General features: G+C 38.7%; 1 protein-coding gene across 2 annotated transcripts in view; it reads left to right on the top strand.

Annotated features, from left to right (window-relative positions):
- LOC134539931 (ataxin-2-like protein) overlaps positions 1–18,144 on the top strand; it is a 122,280-nt gene that overhangs the window by 30,980 nt on the left and 73,156 nt on the right. The window contains exons 5-6 of one of the 2 annotated variants that reach the window (XM_063382294.1): positions 2,179–2,708; positions 6,706–7,029. In XM_063382294.1, coding sequence (XP_063238364.1) covers positions 2,179–2,708; positions 6,706–7,029 — 854 coding nt within the window. The remainder of the gene's footprint in view (positions 1–2,178; positions 2,709–6,705; positions 7,030–18,144) is intronic. The other variant, XM_063382295.1, reaches the window with a different exon arrangement.

Below are 18,144 nucleotides of genomic sequence, written 5' to 3' on the forward strand. Positions count from 1 at the left end.
GATACTACAAACTTTTCTTTGCAGTTCAAGCAGTTGGTATTTATCGTTGTTTGTAGTGGTAGCCTTACTCTAAATAAAGGTAGTTTTGTTTTATTATCTAACTTTACTGTGCTGGTTATATATTTAATTATGATGTATTATATTCAAGGATGTTGTTAAAACATAGGATGTTTTAAGTTTGATATGTACAGCTGGCACACGTAGCTAAGATGATGTTCAAAGTATGTAGTCGTATGAAAAGTGAAATGGGTACTGGTGGATTTTTGGGTTATGACAGGCACTTTAATTTTTAAAATAATATCGGCCGAAAATTAACAAGCATATCGAGAATTGGAAGAAATGCAGAGTCGACTAAATATCAGCAAAATCTGCTTCAGCCAATTTGTATCGGCACAGCTCTAGCTTAAAGTGTCTATGCTTCCCAAAAAAAAAAAAATTAAAAATAAATAACATCTCCATTTAAAAGTTGGATGAGCTTCCAGCTCATTCCAGTCTTTTGAAAGTAGTTGCCAATTGATATTTTACGAACCAAAATTACCAAATTAATTAAAATAAAGTTATTAATAATAAACTAAATAAACTAAACTATAAATGTAATTAAATAAAACTAACATAACTTAAATAATAAACAGAAAATAAGTACAAAAACAAAAATCACAAAATAAAATACAGTGGCAGGCCCATGCCACAGTATGACATGTCGGCTGGTTGGCTTGCCTGCCCGGACGTAACCATAATTTTCCACGACCTTTTCAAACCATCCTTTACGGGCAAACCGATATTACTCTCAGGATATTTACATATTAATTTTTCAAAATTTAAAGTGCTTATTCACGTATCACTGCTTGGTTCACACCAATCCTGCCAGGCCCGTGATATTATTTTTCATTGCACCGTTCATTTAACAACCTTTTCCATGTTAATCATTGTTCATTTCAGTTCCTGTATATGATTCCAACCGCAGGTGTTCGCGTACATACAGTTACCGGCAGAGAAATGGATAGTTTTTGTTTGTGCGTGCTGGCTAGACTGAATTTCATCTCAGTCCGGTCTGTGGCCGGGTGACAACGGTACAGATTCAGCGGCATACGCGCGGACGTAAAAACATTTCGTTCTTTACACTCCATAGTCACAACTGAACTTGCCATAGCTGATGTTTGTACAACAGCCGGAAGCGTAGTCAGACCTGCACGTGCATTTCTTCTTCTGCCTTGGTACATTTGTTGTTTACCGAGTTTAGACTTTGTGGTGTCATGCCCAACTTTTTTTTTTTTGGCCTGTGGTGATTTCCTGCTATCTGAAATCTACAGATGTGCTATTCAAGACTGGGGCAGTAAAATTAACATTGCGCTAAATGAATTCACACAATTTGAAAACGTGTTAAGTGAGGGATTGGTGTACATACTAATATATTATTTTTGTATCTTTGTCTACACTTCAAAATATTTTTCTTCCTATATGTAAAGTTGACCAAAATTTTATAGAAGACAAGTTGTGCTAATTGTAAATCTATGTTGTAGTTTTTCAGAAGATTTACAATTGCCTTACTACTCCTTGAAGTTGTACACTATGAACTTTGAAGCAGGTACCAATATAGACAGACTCTATGAGAAGAATGTGCTGCAGTGAAGGATGTAGAGAAACAATTGGGTGAAAGTGAGTTTATCGTGGAGGAAGAAGAAAAGAAAAATAAATAAATTTTGGCTTTTGTTGGAGGGACATCAAAATGTAAGGGTCGACTAGCGATTGAGGATGGCCTCTATTTCGATGGATACAGTATTTTCGTAGTTTTTTTTTTTTTGCTTGCTATTCTGTGTTCACTATCTTCTAAAATTAGGAACAGATTAGGTCATACGTAAAGCTCTGCTTTGAGATCACAAAACAAAGTGTTCAAGATTAAAGACAATGTAAGTAACTTTCATTGTATGGCAGACTTTATTCGCAAAACTTTTAACGATGAAAGCATACTATCAATCAGCTTTTTTTTATGGATATGGAAATAAAAAAAACAATTATTTGAAGATGTGTAACTAATGGGAAACAGAGAAAATCAAAAATAATTTTTATTTGGCAGGCATTGTGGGGAATGGATTGTCAATTTTCTCTTGGCTTTGTGGATTACTTTTCTAATGATGATGAAGGGTGTGTAGGGTTGTTATTCAGATGTGTGTGGCACAGGAACGCAGAGCAGAAGGCGACGGAGGTGGCCAACGAGATCCTCAGCAACCCCCGGCGGAGGAGTCAGATGGAGACGGTGAACGGCGAGGACGAGGAGGACTGCCACGCGGCGGTGGTGCGTGCCCAGAAGCCGGCGTACCAGCACGGCACGGGCAAGTATCCCCCCGGGAACAAGACCAAGACCTTCAGGCCGACGCCGCCCTCCACGCCCCCGGAGTCCCTGAGGCGCACCACGTCTCCCGGCGGGCGGGGCTACGCCTCGCGCGGCTACCACCACGCGGCGCCGGCGCCGGCCCAGGGCCCCGGCTCCCGGGGCTACTACCCCCGCCACTACTACCACCCGCAGGGTCCCTACGACCCCGCGCGGGGCACCCCGCCGCCGCCGCCGCCGCCCGCCGGCCGGGTGTTCGGGCCCCGCCCCTGCGGCTACCACAACACCCAGCCCCCCGCCCCCCTGCAGGGACAGCTGCCCCCCCTGCCGCAGCGCGAGCCGCGCGTCAATGGCTTGGAGAGGCGGCGCCACCAGCCGAGTGAGTGCCGTGCTAGCTTAGCTTGTTACATTGGTTACATTGCAGATCTGTTTGTCGTGTCTGGTTTAGTCTGATGATTGTACCGTATTTATTGCATTACAATTAATAAAACAAATAGAATAAACTCTTTCAAAATATATTGTGAAGCACAAAGACTAAAATATGTTTATCCAGTTGCATTGTAGTAGTTAAGGACTTTAGATTTATGATGTTAATTTGGAACATTAAAATGAAAACAAAATTTTCACACCGACATCATCATTTTATCACTATTTTTAAATATTCAAGGTCTTCATTTGCCCTATACGATATACGCCCAGTACAAGAATATTCAGGGTGTAGTATGTACAATAATATTGTGCTTGTGCTCTGTGGTTTAAGTTGCAGTGCCTTAACGTTTAATTTGTCCAATATATATATATTTGTTTTTTTACGGTAACTATGGTTCGTGTGTGATAGTTATTGTGCTTCTGCAGTAATTAAGGTGTTTCTACATTAACTAGGTTTTTTTTTATGGTAATTCTGTTATGGAAACTATTGTGTTTGTGCTGTAACTACGTTGCTTCGTCTGTGTTTTTCATGAGTCGTCATTCATTTGTCTTCACATTACATACATGTGCGCTATTTTTATTTTAAGCTAGGCGGATGGTAAAGTAGGTGTTTATTTCGTACGGTTATTTCTTTTCATTAACACGTGGTATGAATCATATTCATTTAGAACAGGATATGCGAAGCAAACTTTCAGAAACAGTGGTTACTGCAGTAAATTCTGCAAACTTTGGAGTATGGCGCTTGCATAGAAATTATATTTATTTTTTGTATTTGTAGTATAGGTTAACATAAACAAAAATGTGAATTAATAAGATTTGTGTTAAGTATGTTTCATGAATGTTTTATTATGTCCCTTAACTAAACAGTTATTTTTTTATTTTTTAAATCGGGATCGGGCCGAGTACTTAAAACTAGACTCAATTCAAAATTTTGAATACTCGTGCACCCCTACTAAATAGAATATTTAACATTAAAGTCCTATATTTTACATTCTGTATAAAGTATAGGTTAGCATACATACAGTATATGTACATAAGTACTTTAATATTTTGATTAGCAATTCATAGTAACATCCAACATTTACAGGTTAAGAATATTAATAAAAAATACAGTATTTAATCATTACACAGCTGCATTTCCTTCAATGATTTCGTGATTTTTCACAACTGTGTTCTTAGTTGAAATAGACACGCCTAACTCTCAGCGAGTGAAACCGGAGTACCTTTGTGCTCATACACGCACTCTAAAATGTTAAGTTTTTCATCAATCGAAAATATTTTTCGTCTTTTACTTGGTGCCATCTCAATAAAATACAGCGAAACCCCTTATTTACGTTACCGTTATTTACGTTTTCCCGTTATTTGCACTATATTCTTCAGGTCCCGTTTGGTTCCCATATAGTCCAATACAATACTTTCCCGCGAATTACGTCTCAAAAATCGAATCAATCCCGCTATTTACGTCACGTAACAACCATAAACAACCAGAAAATACCGTGGAGCTAGTAGGCAATGAACATTTTAAATAGCAAAATATACATATTTTATAACATGAAAAGTTGCTTTTATTTCTAAACATGTAATAATTTAAGCCTAGGCGTGTAAAAGTACGAGTAATTATAGCAGGAGACAATCTAAAATGCACGAGGGAAAAACGTAAACTCATGAATGTACAAACATGGCTGCTTGTAAGTTCTTATACTGTATTTATGTCACAACTTAGCCGAAATACTGGTACGAGACATAAACTTCACAAGATAAAATGAGCGGTGTCTTGGTAACTGTTTTATACGTCTTTTATAATTTGGGAAGTATTGTACAGTTGACGCCATATTTTTTAAACTAACCATTTATTTCTGGGGATCGTAAATAATTAATTATTGGTATCAAGACATCATGATAAACGTAAACTTGAACATGTCACGGCAGCGAGAAAACTGGTGCGTATACCAATAAACTGGTATTAGAACTGGATAAAATTGGTACACGGGAGGTGGAGCTTATATTTTTTTCCGCTAAGCTCGCATCTATTGGTTGGCGGCTGATGGCGTCATGAGTCTGGGCGGAGCATAGAGTGCGCATGCGCCGCCGCGTCGTTACAGCAGCTGACCGAGTACAATGACCTTTCTCCGCGTTTGGCGCGCTATTGACGGTAAATATTCATCAATTTGCGGCCTTTTCTTAAAATTTTTTTTACTGTGAGCAATGTGTATGTAGCCCGTATTTGTTATAAACCCTGCCGGTTGCAACTGTATTTATAATTTGGAGAGGCAAATAATCTCCTTGAACAGCCTAAAAAGCAAGCAGAAGAAAATTTCAAATTTATTTTTTAGGAAGTAATCAGAAAAACATTTTGGCTTTCATTCTTTTTTTATTTTTGTCAAATGTGGTAAATTAATAATTGATTAAATACTAAAGTAAAATTTGTTGTTAGTGTGTTTGTACCTGCATTGTAGTATGTGCTATTAAACAAAAGGAAAAAAATTCTAAATAAGGTAAACTGTACTCCTTTTTATACTTTTCCCTTTATTTACACTTTCCCGCTTTTTACACTTTTTTACTTTGTCCCCATGAAAAGTGCAAATAAGGGGTTTTGCTGTAGGTACAAATAAAAATTCAATATTTACTCACAGTAAAAGACAAAGTTTTATGCTTATCAACATTTAAATTTGTTACAGACCACATTATTTTTAACGGACGTTTGCAAAGATGATTACCATAATTATATGCTACGTAATACTGTATGTATAAGTTACTGATGGAGTGTCAGAATTTCTATTAATAGCATTAGTATCTCGTGCTAACATTTTCACGTTCTGCCATTATCGGGCATGGAAGAGTACATTGAAAAATCCAGGAGTTAAAGCATTAGTGTTCCCAGCAGCATTTTGGATTTGGTATTTCAAAGAAATTGTCATCTTCAGTTCTTCACATGAATTATGTACATGACAAACAAGGGAAATAAAATTTACGTAGGTAAAGCATAAACAAATGGTGCAAATTGCGGTAAGCAAACTGTAGGCATGCTGTAATCAACTGGAATTTATTGCATTATATCAAATGAGGGTTAAACAGGACCAAAATAAAATGGTGCAAATAACGGGAAAAAGTTAAAACCAGTCATCGAAAATCAGGGGTCTGCTGTAGTGCAACAATATCTTAAACAAGTTGTAATAAGCTGTTCTGTTGCAAGAAAAAAATTACATGTGTGTTATTGTTTAAAAACTTACGTAATACCATGTTGCTTTCATTGTCAGCAGTCTCCCAAATATACTTGGAAAAAATCAGAATGAAAGCGGCTCAATTGGTGCCAGATTACAGTAGGTGCCGAACCAAAGAATTTTAATTAAAGAATGCATACTATACAAAGATATTTAATTTTTTTTTTTCACTGAAGTAGCTTGGCTTTTGGATTGTAGCTGCGTCCAAGGCGAATGTATCACCAACATTTTGGTCGACATTACCTACTGTAGTTAACTCTACCCTGATGATGGCGACTGCAATGCCGACTGAAATGTCTGTGATACATCCGCCTCGGATGCGGCTACAACCCAGAAGCCAAGCTACTTCAAGACAATGCCCGCGAAAGCCTGCATTCTTAATTTTTTTTCACTGTTGTTTAAAGTGTTTTTTTTTATAGTTTATATATTTAATTTGGTTGAGTAAACTTTTTCTGTAGGAATAGTTATTGTTAAGAGTAGCATGTAACAAAGAGGGAGTCAAGTCGTATATATCTGAGAGATTTCCCAAGGAGAGTACGATTTGTACCCACTGACATCTAATTTGTGTTAATTTGGTACATATTTTTAGCAAGTTTTTTTGTAATTTATTTTTGGCCTGATAGTTTTTTGAGCTTTAGCCATAAATTAAGAGTGCAAACACATGTTCCCACGTTTCGTGCGTGGAGTGCTACGGTGGTTGACCAGCATGCGAAGAATGTTGCGAAGGCGTGGTTTCAGACGCGCTACCGTCGCCGCCGGACGAAGTGTCTCCTCCCCCGGTGGAGCGGGAAGAGGACGGGAGGAAGGGACAGGACCCCGAGGGTGCCGGGCCGGGCTACCCCCAGCAGTACCCGCAGCTGCCGCGCCCGCACCCGGGCCAGCTGCGGCCGTACCGCGGCCCGCGGCCGGCCTGGCGCCCCCAGGTGCCGCGCTTCGCCCCGCAGCACGAGGCGTTCCAGCCGCCGCCGGCCGCAGTGCAGGTGCCTCTGATGGCGGCCAGCGCCGAGGGCGCGGCCCCCGTCGGCGAGCTCGACGCCAACAAGCAGCGAGGTCAGTCCGACACCATCAGTTTCATTCCCAACCCATACTTACAGAACAATACCCATGAAAAAAGTACCGTATTTGCTCACGTATACGCCCCCCCCCCCCCCTTCCTATTTTTGTAAACATTTTTGAGAAAAAATTTAAAAACGTGTTTTTCTGGGTTTATCTGAGGGCAGAGCAGCTTGGCATGCATCAAACAGCAAGCCACGTATTGTGAGCGGCGGGAGGTGATTTTGTGAACGGCAGTGATACAGAGACTGGTATTACAGTACAACCCTGTTATAACATTCTCCAAGGGACCAACATAAAAAAATGTTATAAGCAGGAAAATGTTATAAGCAGGAAATCATCTTCACTTTGTAAAAATTACGCATGGATTGATTAAATTAAAAAGTATAGGTAAAACAACACAAAATACAGGAGTATTACACTAAGTACAGCAATAGAGTGGAAAATTGGTTAATTTTATTTATAGATAATACCTAATAATATGCTAAAGAAAAAAAAATGTTTTGTACGATACAGTTCAGAGTCGAAACAGAAATATTCAACTGTTTTGCAATCACAACACGCGTTTTGTTGGGGTTCCTGTCCACTTGGTTAATAAACTGAATTTTTTCAGCTACAGAATATATTTTCGCTTATATTTATCGGCCATCATAACCGTACAAAAACCTGAATAAAATTTCAATACGGCGTATTTTAATTAAATACGACCGTGACTACAATAAGTAACTAAAAACCAAATAAAGGTTAACCACAAACAAAAGCGGGAAGCCTACATTTCACAAAGGGTTGAGGACCAACCCGAACATGCCCGAAGACTTCACCTTCGGCCAACTTCGGGACTTTGTTTTTCTTTTAACAAGACGCGCGGGAATTTTGATTAGTGAAGGCCCACCGCCCATACTTAAGGACAGAGGCTATTCCTATCTTGCAGAATCTCGTCACTGTTCAACTATGTAGCAGAACTTAACTGAATTCAACATGTTTCAGGATAATTATTATATTTAGTGTTGTATCTATAGCATGTTTCAATTGTTTTTCATGGAAAATTCAAAATCACCTTTATATATTTACAGCTTAAAAATTTTATTTTCTTTCCGGGAGGGTGCCAGGCTAACTTATGCAGCTGTTTGGTGGGTCGTCGGCCCCAGCTTTGTTCATTAGGATCGTGGCAGTGGTTGAATTACTAACTAGAGAAGTAGTATCACACTCCTCAGGCAGCATGGTTGGCTGATGCCTAACTTAGGTAAGGGGGCACTGGAAATCACTGTCAATTTGTTCTCGCATTTATTGGCATGCTATGCATTGCGGTGTTACACTATGCGTAGAGACATGCAGTTTTGGGGTTTATTTTATAGCAAAATTCGTTGTTATTTACCCTTAAAAGTGGTGTTATCATACATCAAAAGCGGTGTTATTTTTTAAATAGTTTTAGCACTATAAATTAAAAAAATTAAGCTAAGTATACCTTGAAATTTTGGACACATTCTTGCATTGTACAGTTGCACTAGCAGCAGTAATTTACAATCGAATTTACACATCACTTTTTACATACAGTAATTGAAAATATTTTAGTACCTAAACCAGCAAGAATAAATATGAAGTCTCTAAAATAGTGACATAAACACATGGAACAAAATCCTCAAACTTTAGCTCTCGAAAGCAAAAGTAGCCATGATACACAAATTAGCCTCACTTAAATTTGTCCTGCGGTCTGTTAAGACTGTGTTATATGAGGACAAAAATCGTTCACAGTCAACGTTTGCAGAAGGCATCCAGATGTCTTCAAGGCAGCTGGAAGCAAACAATGGCTGTGACAGCTTTACTACATTCAATGACTTCACTACGTCCACTGAATTGTCTGTTTCCATTTGTTTTGTAACAATGTCCTGAAGCTGACCAAAACCAGCTGTTAATTCTTCAGTGCTTATGGAGTAGAGACTATGGACAGTTTTCAGTTTCTGCACCATTTCTGGGTTTAATTTAGCAAGCAACAAACTTTCCTGACTAAAAATTTGAATTGCTTCAAATCTCTTTCTACTTGGGTCAGTTGTCATGAGAGAGTTCAGTTTGGAAAGGGCTTGTGTTGCTGTTCTTGTGATGGACACTTTAGCTTCAGCAGCTTTAGCGGGGGGCATGTTAGACAAAGCTCTACTGGTTGCCTCAAAATAAATGGCACGAGTGATGTTTTCACATTTTTTTTTTATACCTTGCAAGTCCCCATATAGTGAATGGGCAGTTGGATACAAAGAACCTTCAAGTTTCTGTATTAGCTCTACAAGGCTCTTGGAATGCTCTTTCACAAAGACAGCTTGACAAAGAATGAGAGAAATGTCATTTTCTGTGAGTGAACACAGAAACTCAACCCCTGAATTTTGTGTTGCCTTTAGTTCATCTGTTTTTCAGAAATCAACAATGTCATGTATGTAGTCTGCTACATAAAAAACGCTGTTGAACCAGGAATTCCATCTAGTAACAACAGGAAGTGGGAACAATGGACGTTTCTCTCCATGCTTTTCTTCAAGAAAGCTAGCATAGGTGCCTTCTTTTCCTGGTGTTGTTGAACACATTTTTTATTTTGCTCATAGCATTGTTCAACTCAGGCAACTCTTTCACCCAGACATTGCCAACAAGATTTAACTTATGTGCCCAGCACTGGACATGCGTTAACTGGTCTCCAAGGATTACTTCGAGAGTACTAACAGCCTTGGTCATATAACGAGCAGCATCGGTTACTACTGAGAGCACATCACCATACTGTACATTGTACATTTTGAGTGAATCTAAAATTGCCCTCACACAGTTTGTGGCATTAGCAGCTTCAAGAAAGTGAACTCCTGCAACAAATATTTCTGGTTTATCCTGTTGAAGATTCATAATTCTAAATAAAACAACAAATACACACCTACCCATTTTATCTGTTGTTTCGTCGCACAGTATGTCAATTTTTTTGTCCTTTAATGCAGTTTTGGCATCTTCAATTCTGCATTTGGCTATGTCCCCTACATATTTCTCACGGACTGTTCTCGCAAGTGGCATGTCTCCAGCACCTTCGATGTATTTGTTCAGCCATGCCCTGATATTAGGATCATCAAGCTTTTCAAGGGGTATATTTGCCTTTATAAAGGTCTCTGCTGTTTCCTTTATAAATTCCAACTTTTTGTCTTTTTGGACATTATTTTTTGCTGTCTGAAACGCTGAAGATATTGACGACTGGCGTTCAGACGCACTAGATGAGCCTTGCAATGAAGAGAGACGCTTCTTGTGTTTTTCACTGCCTACATGTTTTTCACATGAGTCTTTCCTATCCCAAGAGACGGTGACATTACAGTGACGACAAAAAAGTGTGGTTGAATCACTAGCATAAAGTCCGTGTTGAGAAAATTCAGAGGCTCGCTGTTTTGCAGTTACCGGCACTTTAGGCATTTTAATAGGCCTAATGTTTTAGCCGACCTTTAAATTGTACACCTTTAATTTATTTCACAGACGTTGAAAACTATCTGTAACAAAATTCGACCCGTTAAACTTTAACTTGCGCACAACAGAATGTTACGAATCGTCACCGTGTTTGCATTTTAAATTTGGTATTTGGTTAATAAAAATGGACGCAATGGACAAACAACGCTAAAGACTATATAAGAGAACAACGCTTCGAGAAACAACCTGCTGAAAACACCGTGATAATCGACTGTCCAGGCGAGCCGAATATCAAAATACAGCAAAACCCCTTATTTGCACTTTTCATGGGGACAAAGTAAAAAAGTGTAAAAAGCGGGAAAGTGTAAATAAAGGGAAAAGTAAGAAATACGTTAAAGTTAATTAAAATACAGTCGCATCCTGCAGCGTTCAGAACGGGCTACATTACACAGTAAAAATAAATAAAAAAGGGGCGCAAATTGATGAAAATTTACCGTCAATTGCGCGCCTTGCGCGGAGTAAGGTCATTGTACTCGATCATCTGTTGTTACAGTGCGGCGTCTGTTCTCTGAGCTGCGCATGCGCAGTATAACTCATTCAATGCTCCGCCCAGACTCATGACCTTCCATCAGCAGCCAGCCAATAGAAGCGAGCTTAGCGGAAAAAAATATAAGCTCCACCTCCCGTGTACCAGTTTTGTCCAGTTCTAATACCAGTTTATTGGTATACGCACCCGCTTACTCGCTGCCGTGACATGTTCAAGTTTACGTTCATCTTGATGTCTTGATACCAATAATTAATTATTTACGATCCCCACAAATAAATGGTTAGTTAAAAAAATATGCGTCAACAGTATAATACTTCCGAAATTATATAATACGTATAAAACAGTTACCAAGATTCCACTCATTTTATCTTGTGAAGTTCATGTCTCGTACCAGTATTTCGGCTAAGTTGTGACATAAATACAGTATCGGCACTTACAATGTTACGATCAGCCACGTAATATTTCCGACATTTCCGTTACGTTTCTATATTCGTGAGTTTACGTTTTTCCCTAGTACATTTTAGATTGTCTCCTGCTGTAATTACTCGGACTTTTACACGCCTAGGCTTAAATTGTTACATGTTTAGAAATAAAAGCAACTTTTCATGTTATAAAATACACTGTGTGGGTAGTTATCTTTGGTTTTTTGTTGGTTCACGTTTGTTACTGTATTTACAAATTGAATTGCCGTGTTCGAATGAGGAAAATGTTCTGACTGTTCGCCGAAAATTCAAGGATTTCGCGTTATTATCCAAAATGTGAGAAATTCGCGTTATTCTTAAAAATGTACTCAAATTTGCGTAAAAATTCGTTTTATCGCAATCGCGAAATATGCATGTCTAACTATGCGTTATACCTTATACTTTACCCTGACAAAAGTTTCTGATTGCTTCATTATGTGCTTACGTTACATCTAACAGCAGTCTTATTGGGGATTTGCATGGAGTCGGCCATACCCGTAAGTTTTTGAATTACGACTCGAACAGGCTCTACGAGCCGTGAATCTACAAGTGCTTTAATGTCTTTGTTTGGGCCAGCAGACATATGCACGGCTACATTAAATTAAAACGCTTACCTCTGGAGTCAGCGAGTTCCATAATTGTCGACCCTGCGGCGTGGTCACGTGGCAGGGTTAAATCTAAGGCGGTTGGGATAAGCCCGGCTCCGCAAAGATGACCCAGGGATGTGTGGGTAACGAGAGAAAAAAGATTTAGAGGTGAGAAAGTCTATAAAACATTTACCACAATATTTCAAGACGTGTGTGAAAATGCTGAGAGTTAATATTGTGGTCATTCACTAAAAACTGGTTTCATTATATTTGTGAGGTTCATACTGTGCAGCTATACTGCACGACTATTAAGTAAATTATATAAACAATTATTTTATGCACAAATTACTACAGTATGTTTCTCACCATAAAAGTAATTGTCCATAAAGGTACATACTGAGGTTGTTTAAAACAATAGCATGTTATGAGACTTTGTAGTGTCACCTGATGGTATAATGTAAAGAGGAAATATTACTGTGTAAGCTCTGTGTTGGTAATGCTCAGTATAGAAATTCAGTAATGTATGAGACATTTGCAGCCTAGATTGTCACTAAAGAATATTTTTTTTATGAAAAAAACAAACATAAATATTAAATTTTTTTTGAGTCCACAGTAATCTCTTTCCATTGTATTATTTTATCCGTAACATTCCTGTATAAAAAACCCTATCATTGTAGCTTTCCTAATTGTTCGTTGGTTTACTTGATATGTACCAACACAGTGGGTGAATGTATCTTGAAAGCGATACCACATAAAAGGTTACATGTTACATTTAAATTTATATGTTCACTTTATAAAAAAAAATCATTTGGTATGTGCTGTGGAATGAAAAAAACGAAGACACATTGAATATTTAAACACTAATATTTTAAAGGCATAAAATCTTGCACTTTCTTTCTTGTACATACTAATAACTACAATGTGTTTTAAAGATAACTGACATGTCAAAAGGTAAAATTATTTATTATGAACGTTCAGCAAAAATCTTTACACTTTTCTTTCCTTTAAATGACAGCATTATTTTTTCCATATGAATCACCCAAGTTTGGTAAGTTTTGAAGATAGACAATCATGAAATATAAGGTTGTAAAAATACTCTTTATTTCTCCAAAAAAAAATTTATTTCACTTTCTTAGTTACTATCAATTAACCGGCAATGAAATAAAATTCTAAGTGAAATAAAAAAAGCACTATTAGTAGTATAGGATAGCCGGTCCGAAAACATGGCGCTGGCGCGTGGATTGTGATTGTCGGTCCGCCATATTGGATTGTGACGTCACGGCGGCCATCTTGGATGGTTGTGACCTTGACCTTTGACCTTGACCTTGACCCCGGCGGCCATTTTGGATCCGCCATCTTGGATCCGCCATTTTGGATGACGTAATTGTTTTCTCGAAAATTCCGGCATTGTGTTTTCCGCCATATTGGATGATGACGTCACCATTGCAATTGGGACGCAATCTTTAACTTTTTTATTTATTATCCGATTTTAATGAAATTTTTTTTAAAATTTATAAAAAAATTCAATTAATAAAATTTTAATAAAATATTTATAAAAAACCTACATTAACGACACGGAGTTTGGAGTCCTCGGTTCGAACCTGACGAGGTCAAAAAATTAAAAATGGCGGCCGATCCTTCCTCAATGGTGGGTGCTAGCAGACTGACCCCCACCACTTCTTACCATGTGCATATACGAACTTACACCCCCCCCCCCTCCACCCCCCCCCTTCACCGCCCTCCACCACCTTCCTAAAAAAATTTTTTTTTTTCGCACACGACGACCAACCCCTCCCCTTTTTTAATTTATTATTATTTTTTATCGTAATAGCCACCCCCCTCCACCACTACTCTAGTTTTTTCCCTTCCCTCCCTCACTTTACCGTCATTCCCACCCCTACCCTCCTCCTCACCCCTATTCTACCTTTTAAAGTATAAATACCGGCCGCAGGACCCGGGAGCCGTCAGTTTTTGCCTCAGTTCCTCCTCACCAGCATCGTGGTCCTTGCAGCAACTAACATGTCAACGAAAAAATCAATCTATGACCCATGGATGCTGGAGTCCTCGACGCAAATACGTAGTGACGATATGAGCGATGAAGAAGACGAGGAAACGTACCTTCACAACTGGTATGCCATCGAGTGCTGCAGACGACAGGGACGTCGCTGGTCGCGAGACGAGCCATGGGGTCGATCCCCCGATCGTGACCACTCACCAGTAGAGTCAGTCCGTCAAGTGTTTGGAGAGGTGGGCTCTCGTCAGTTCGTGAACCATGAACCATCACGTGAGGCGTCATTGTCCCACACCACCATTGCTGGTGCTGCCCGAGAGCCTGATACATCTCGTGACGGATCTCCATCTTTGTCATCTCCCACACCGTCGAGACCATTAACGCCACTAACGTCAATTGCATCACGCCGAATGTCAAGTTCTGCAATGTCTACACCGTCACCATCGCTACCTCATCATCATCCCGTGTCGAAGTGTACGGATAACCATCGCTCCATACCAGAGTCCACAGAAGAACAGTGATCTGCGTGACGACAAGTATAGCGTGAAATAGTTACAGTGTTCAAGTTTTGTCACTCCTGTTGCGTCAGTTATTGTTCCGTAGCTATATCAAAACTTTTTATTTGAATCAAGTGTGAACTAAATAATCATAATCAGCAGTGACTCAAAATTACGTGTTATATTTTTTATCACCCATAAAAATTTATATGTGGTGTGTAAGACTATAAAGAAAATATACAATCAGAACTATATGTAATGAACTACACTTCATCATTGTAATGCGTCCTCTGTAATCGTCTGGTACCGGACGGGGAATTGTTGGAAATAAATTTAATCCAATTTATGTGTGTATGTTATATTAATCCGCAATCACTATACTAAATTAAAGTTTTAAAAAAAATATTAAATATTCTTGTTTCACTTTAAATACTATTAGTTATAAAAAAAGTAGCAGGGAAAAGCGTCAATATAAAAGTTATTTACATTTATAAAAAAGTTCATATTTAAAATAATAAAGAGTTACACGTATAAAAAAAATTGATATTTAAAATAATTAGGTGTACATTTATAAAACAAATTTTTTCTACATTTATAAAAACATCTACATGAATACAGTTCAGCAGTGCTAGGAGAGGAAACGAATGTATACCACGCATACGGCGGGTGATGACCACAAAGCACGTGCGTGTGCGTCTTAGGCGGAAGGAGTAGAAATTCGTAAGAGCATTTCCGCTCACCGACGGAAGCGATAGCCCCGCCTGCCCCTCCAGGACCGCATGGAGGGGGAAGCTACTATCATTTCTCCGTTGGACGCGCCAAGAAACACTGCGCGGAGGACACCGCTCTGACCATGCACACAATTTACAGCAATTAAAAAATTTTACTATGTACATGAAACGAACGATCGACACACACATTCAACCATAACAAAAACCACAGGGAAAAAACACGCAATACACACAGGAAACGGAATGTACACACAGGAAAACGGAACGTACACACAGTACACACAGGAAACGGGACGTACACACAGGAAAACGAAATGTACACACAGGAAAACGAAATGTACAAACAGGAAAACGAAATGTACAAACAGGAAAACGAAATGTACACACAGGAAAACGAAATGTACACACAGGAAAACGAAATGTACACACAGGAAAACGAAATGTACAAACAGGAAAACGAAATGTACAAACAGGAAAACGAAATGTACAAACAGGAAAACGAAATGTACAAACAGGAAAACGAAATGTACAAACAGGAAAACGAAATGTACAAACAGGAAAACGAAATGCACAAACAGGAAAACGAAATGTACAAACAGGAAAACGAAATGTACAAACAGGAAAACGAAATGTACACACAGGAAAACGAAATGTACACACAGGAAAACGAAAGTACACACAGGAAATCGGAACGTACACACAGTACACACAGGAAACGGAACGACCACACATACAGTAGCGGAAACACAGACTTATTTGGAAATCAGGATACAAGAAATAAAACATACTTTTTTAAAATATAAATAATTCATTTTATTTTTCATTAGTACACACATGACAGTTAATCAAATGATTAATGTATGGAGCCAGCGTTCCGAAGTTCTTTAAGTATGATCGATACTTCCACGATATGCGAGTAGTTTCCTCTACGAACAGATGCCACCATCAGTCTTAGCCGGTCAACCAATATGTTTGGATCTTTCCATGATGTGGAATCAATCTCTTCTGCCACCATCATCCTTGCACGTTTATTATAAATATTCTGATCTCTGCTGTCCTCCGTTTTAACACCAACCTCAGGGTTACTTTCATCATCGAGCCAGTGATCATCACAAGCTTGATCAGATTTATTTATTATATCACGACGTTTCTATCGCTTCGGTCTCAGGACACCACCACATTCTTCGGTCTTGTCAGCTTTAGGTTCTGCATCACAGTCCTCGATCACGTCGCCAGCTTCAGAGTCACTGTAGCAATCACCGTAGAAGGCATCGTCTTCACCCAGATTACCGTATAAGAACTCGTTATCGTCGATGTCGAAGTGTATGCATTGCCTTCATGCTTCCTTTTTAGGAGTCCATTATTTTTACAAAGTATGGAGTATCTGCTAAATATAGGCTTGAGTGTATTTTCACTTTTCAAGGTGTTGATACTTCCATTAGTTTCAGTCTTCCCGAAACCATCAGCATCCTTCAATATTTGTTTCTCGTCACGATCGACGTGCTACGGCTTCCATCATTTCTATATTAATAATATTATTTGTCTTAAAATCTCCGCGTCCGTGTCACTATCACAGACGTAAAGACATCATATTCGTAGCTGTCATCAATATTGCCATGAGCTGCATCAATATCACTCATTTTATGATATCGTTTCCACATTTCAGTTGTCAGTGATTTACCCGCAATCTATGATCTTGTTAGCTCCATTCTCATTTTCTGTAAAAGCCTATCAGTCCAGTTATATTATTTAATCCTTCAACCCATCATCCCAAACCCAATTAAATCATCTAGGTATATAGAAAAAAATCATCAAAGTTCCTTTCATTTAATCATAGGAACCGCTTCATCCCTTTCACCTTTAGTAGGTATAGTTTCTTGAGCCCAAGAGTCTTTCATTATATACCATGCAGTGTTCTTCAAGAGATGTGGTATACCACCATTTCTACATACATATCCATACTATCATTAATTTGTTTACACAAAAAAAAAACCTTCACGTTAGTTTTACATGTTTTATTAAATTACCACTTTGACTAAAATAATTACCACACATAGTAATTTCTACAAAGGACACTTTGTCCAAGACATTTTAACCAGCATCTGCCTGAAAACAACCATGTCCCATCTATATCACAAAGTAAACGAGGGTTAGTGGAGATAGGTCAAACAAGTGCTAGTCACTCATAGGGTAAGAACCATGTGTTCGATACCTATCTCAGTCATTGTAGCATCTATGTATTTTTCTGACCTCATGTAGAAAAATATGTTCCAATGCATACGAATTTAAACTTATTCACGTGCGACCAGTCAAAAGTACATAAATTCAAGCACGTCAACTGCAAAAAAATTTCTCAAGGGTAGAGGCAGAGACTACACGATCGAGACACACATACCATCACCTGCAAATGAACATTGACCCCTCGCGCAGGAGTTGCAAGCTTGCAGAATGCTGCGGCAGTCATATTTTTGCTCGAGTCATACACACTTCACGACGCTAGTCTTTCCACTCATTTCACGTAAAACTCCAGTGAAATCGTAATCCAGCATACGTAAAGTACTTGCTGGAACCACTTCAAAGTATACATCACTGAACCAGAGCAGAAAATCAGCCTACGAATGTATATCTTGCTACCTACAAAAATAAATGTATAGCACATATACGAGAGGAGTCGATTCCTACATACCATACTCAATACTCTGATAATTATAAGCAGCAAAATATTTTAAATCAAGACCTTAGCCAGTATACTTTTTTTCTGTTATGATGTAAAAATTCATGTTAGTAGTCAGCAACGAAGGAGTGAGTAACTTGGACAAAGAACCGCTTACCAAGTATCCGGAATCTTACTGATACAGCCCATC

Source organism: Bacillus rossius, chromosome 16 (genome assembly GCF_032445375.1).
Source record: "Bacillus rossius redtenbacheri isolate Brsri chromosome 16, Brsri_v3, whole genome shotgun sequence".
Lineage (NCBI taxonomy): Eukaryota > Metazoa > Arthropoda > Insecta > Phasmatodea > Bacillidae > Bacillus > Bacillus rossius.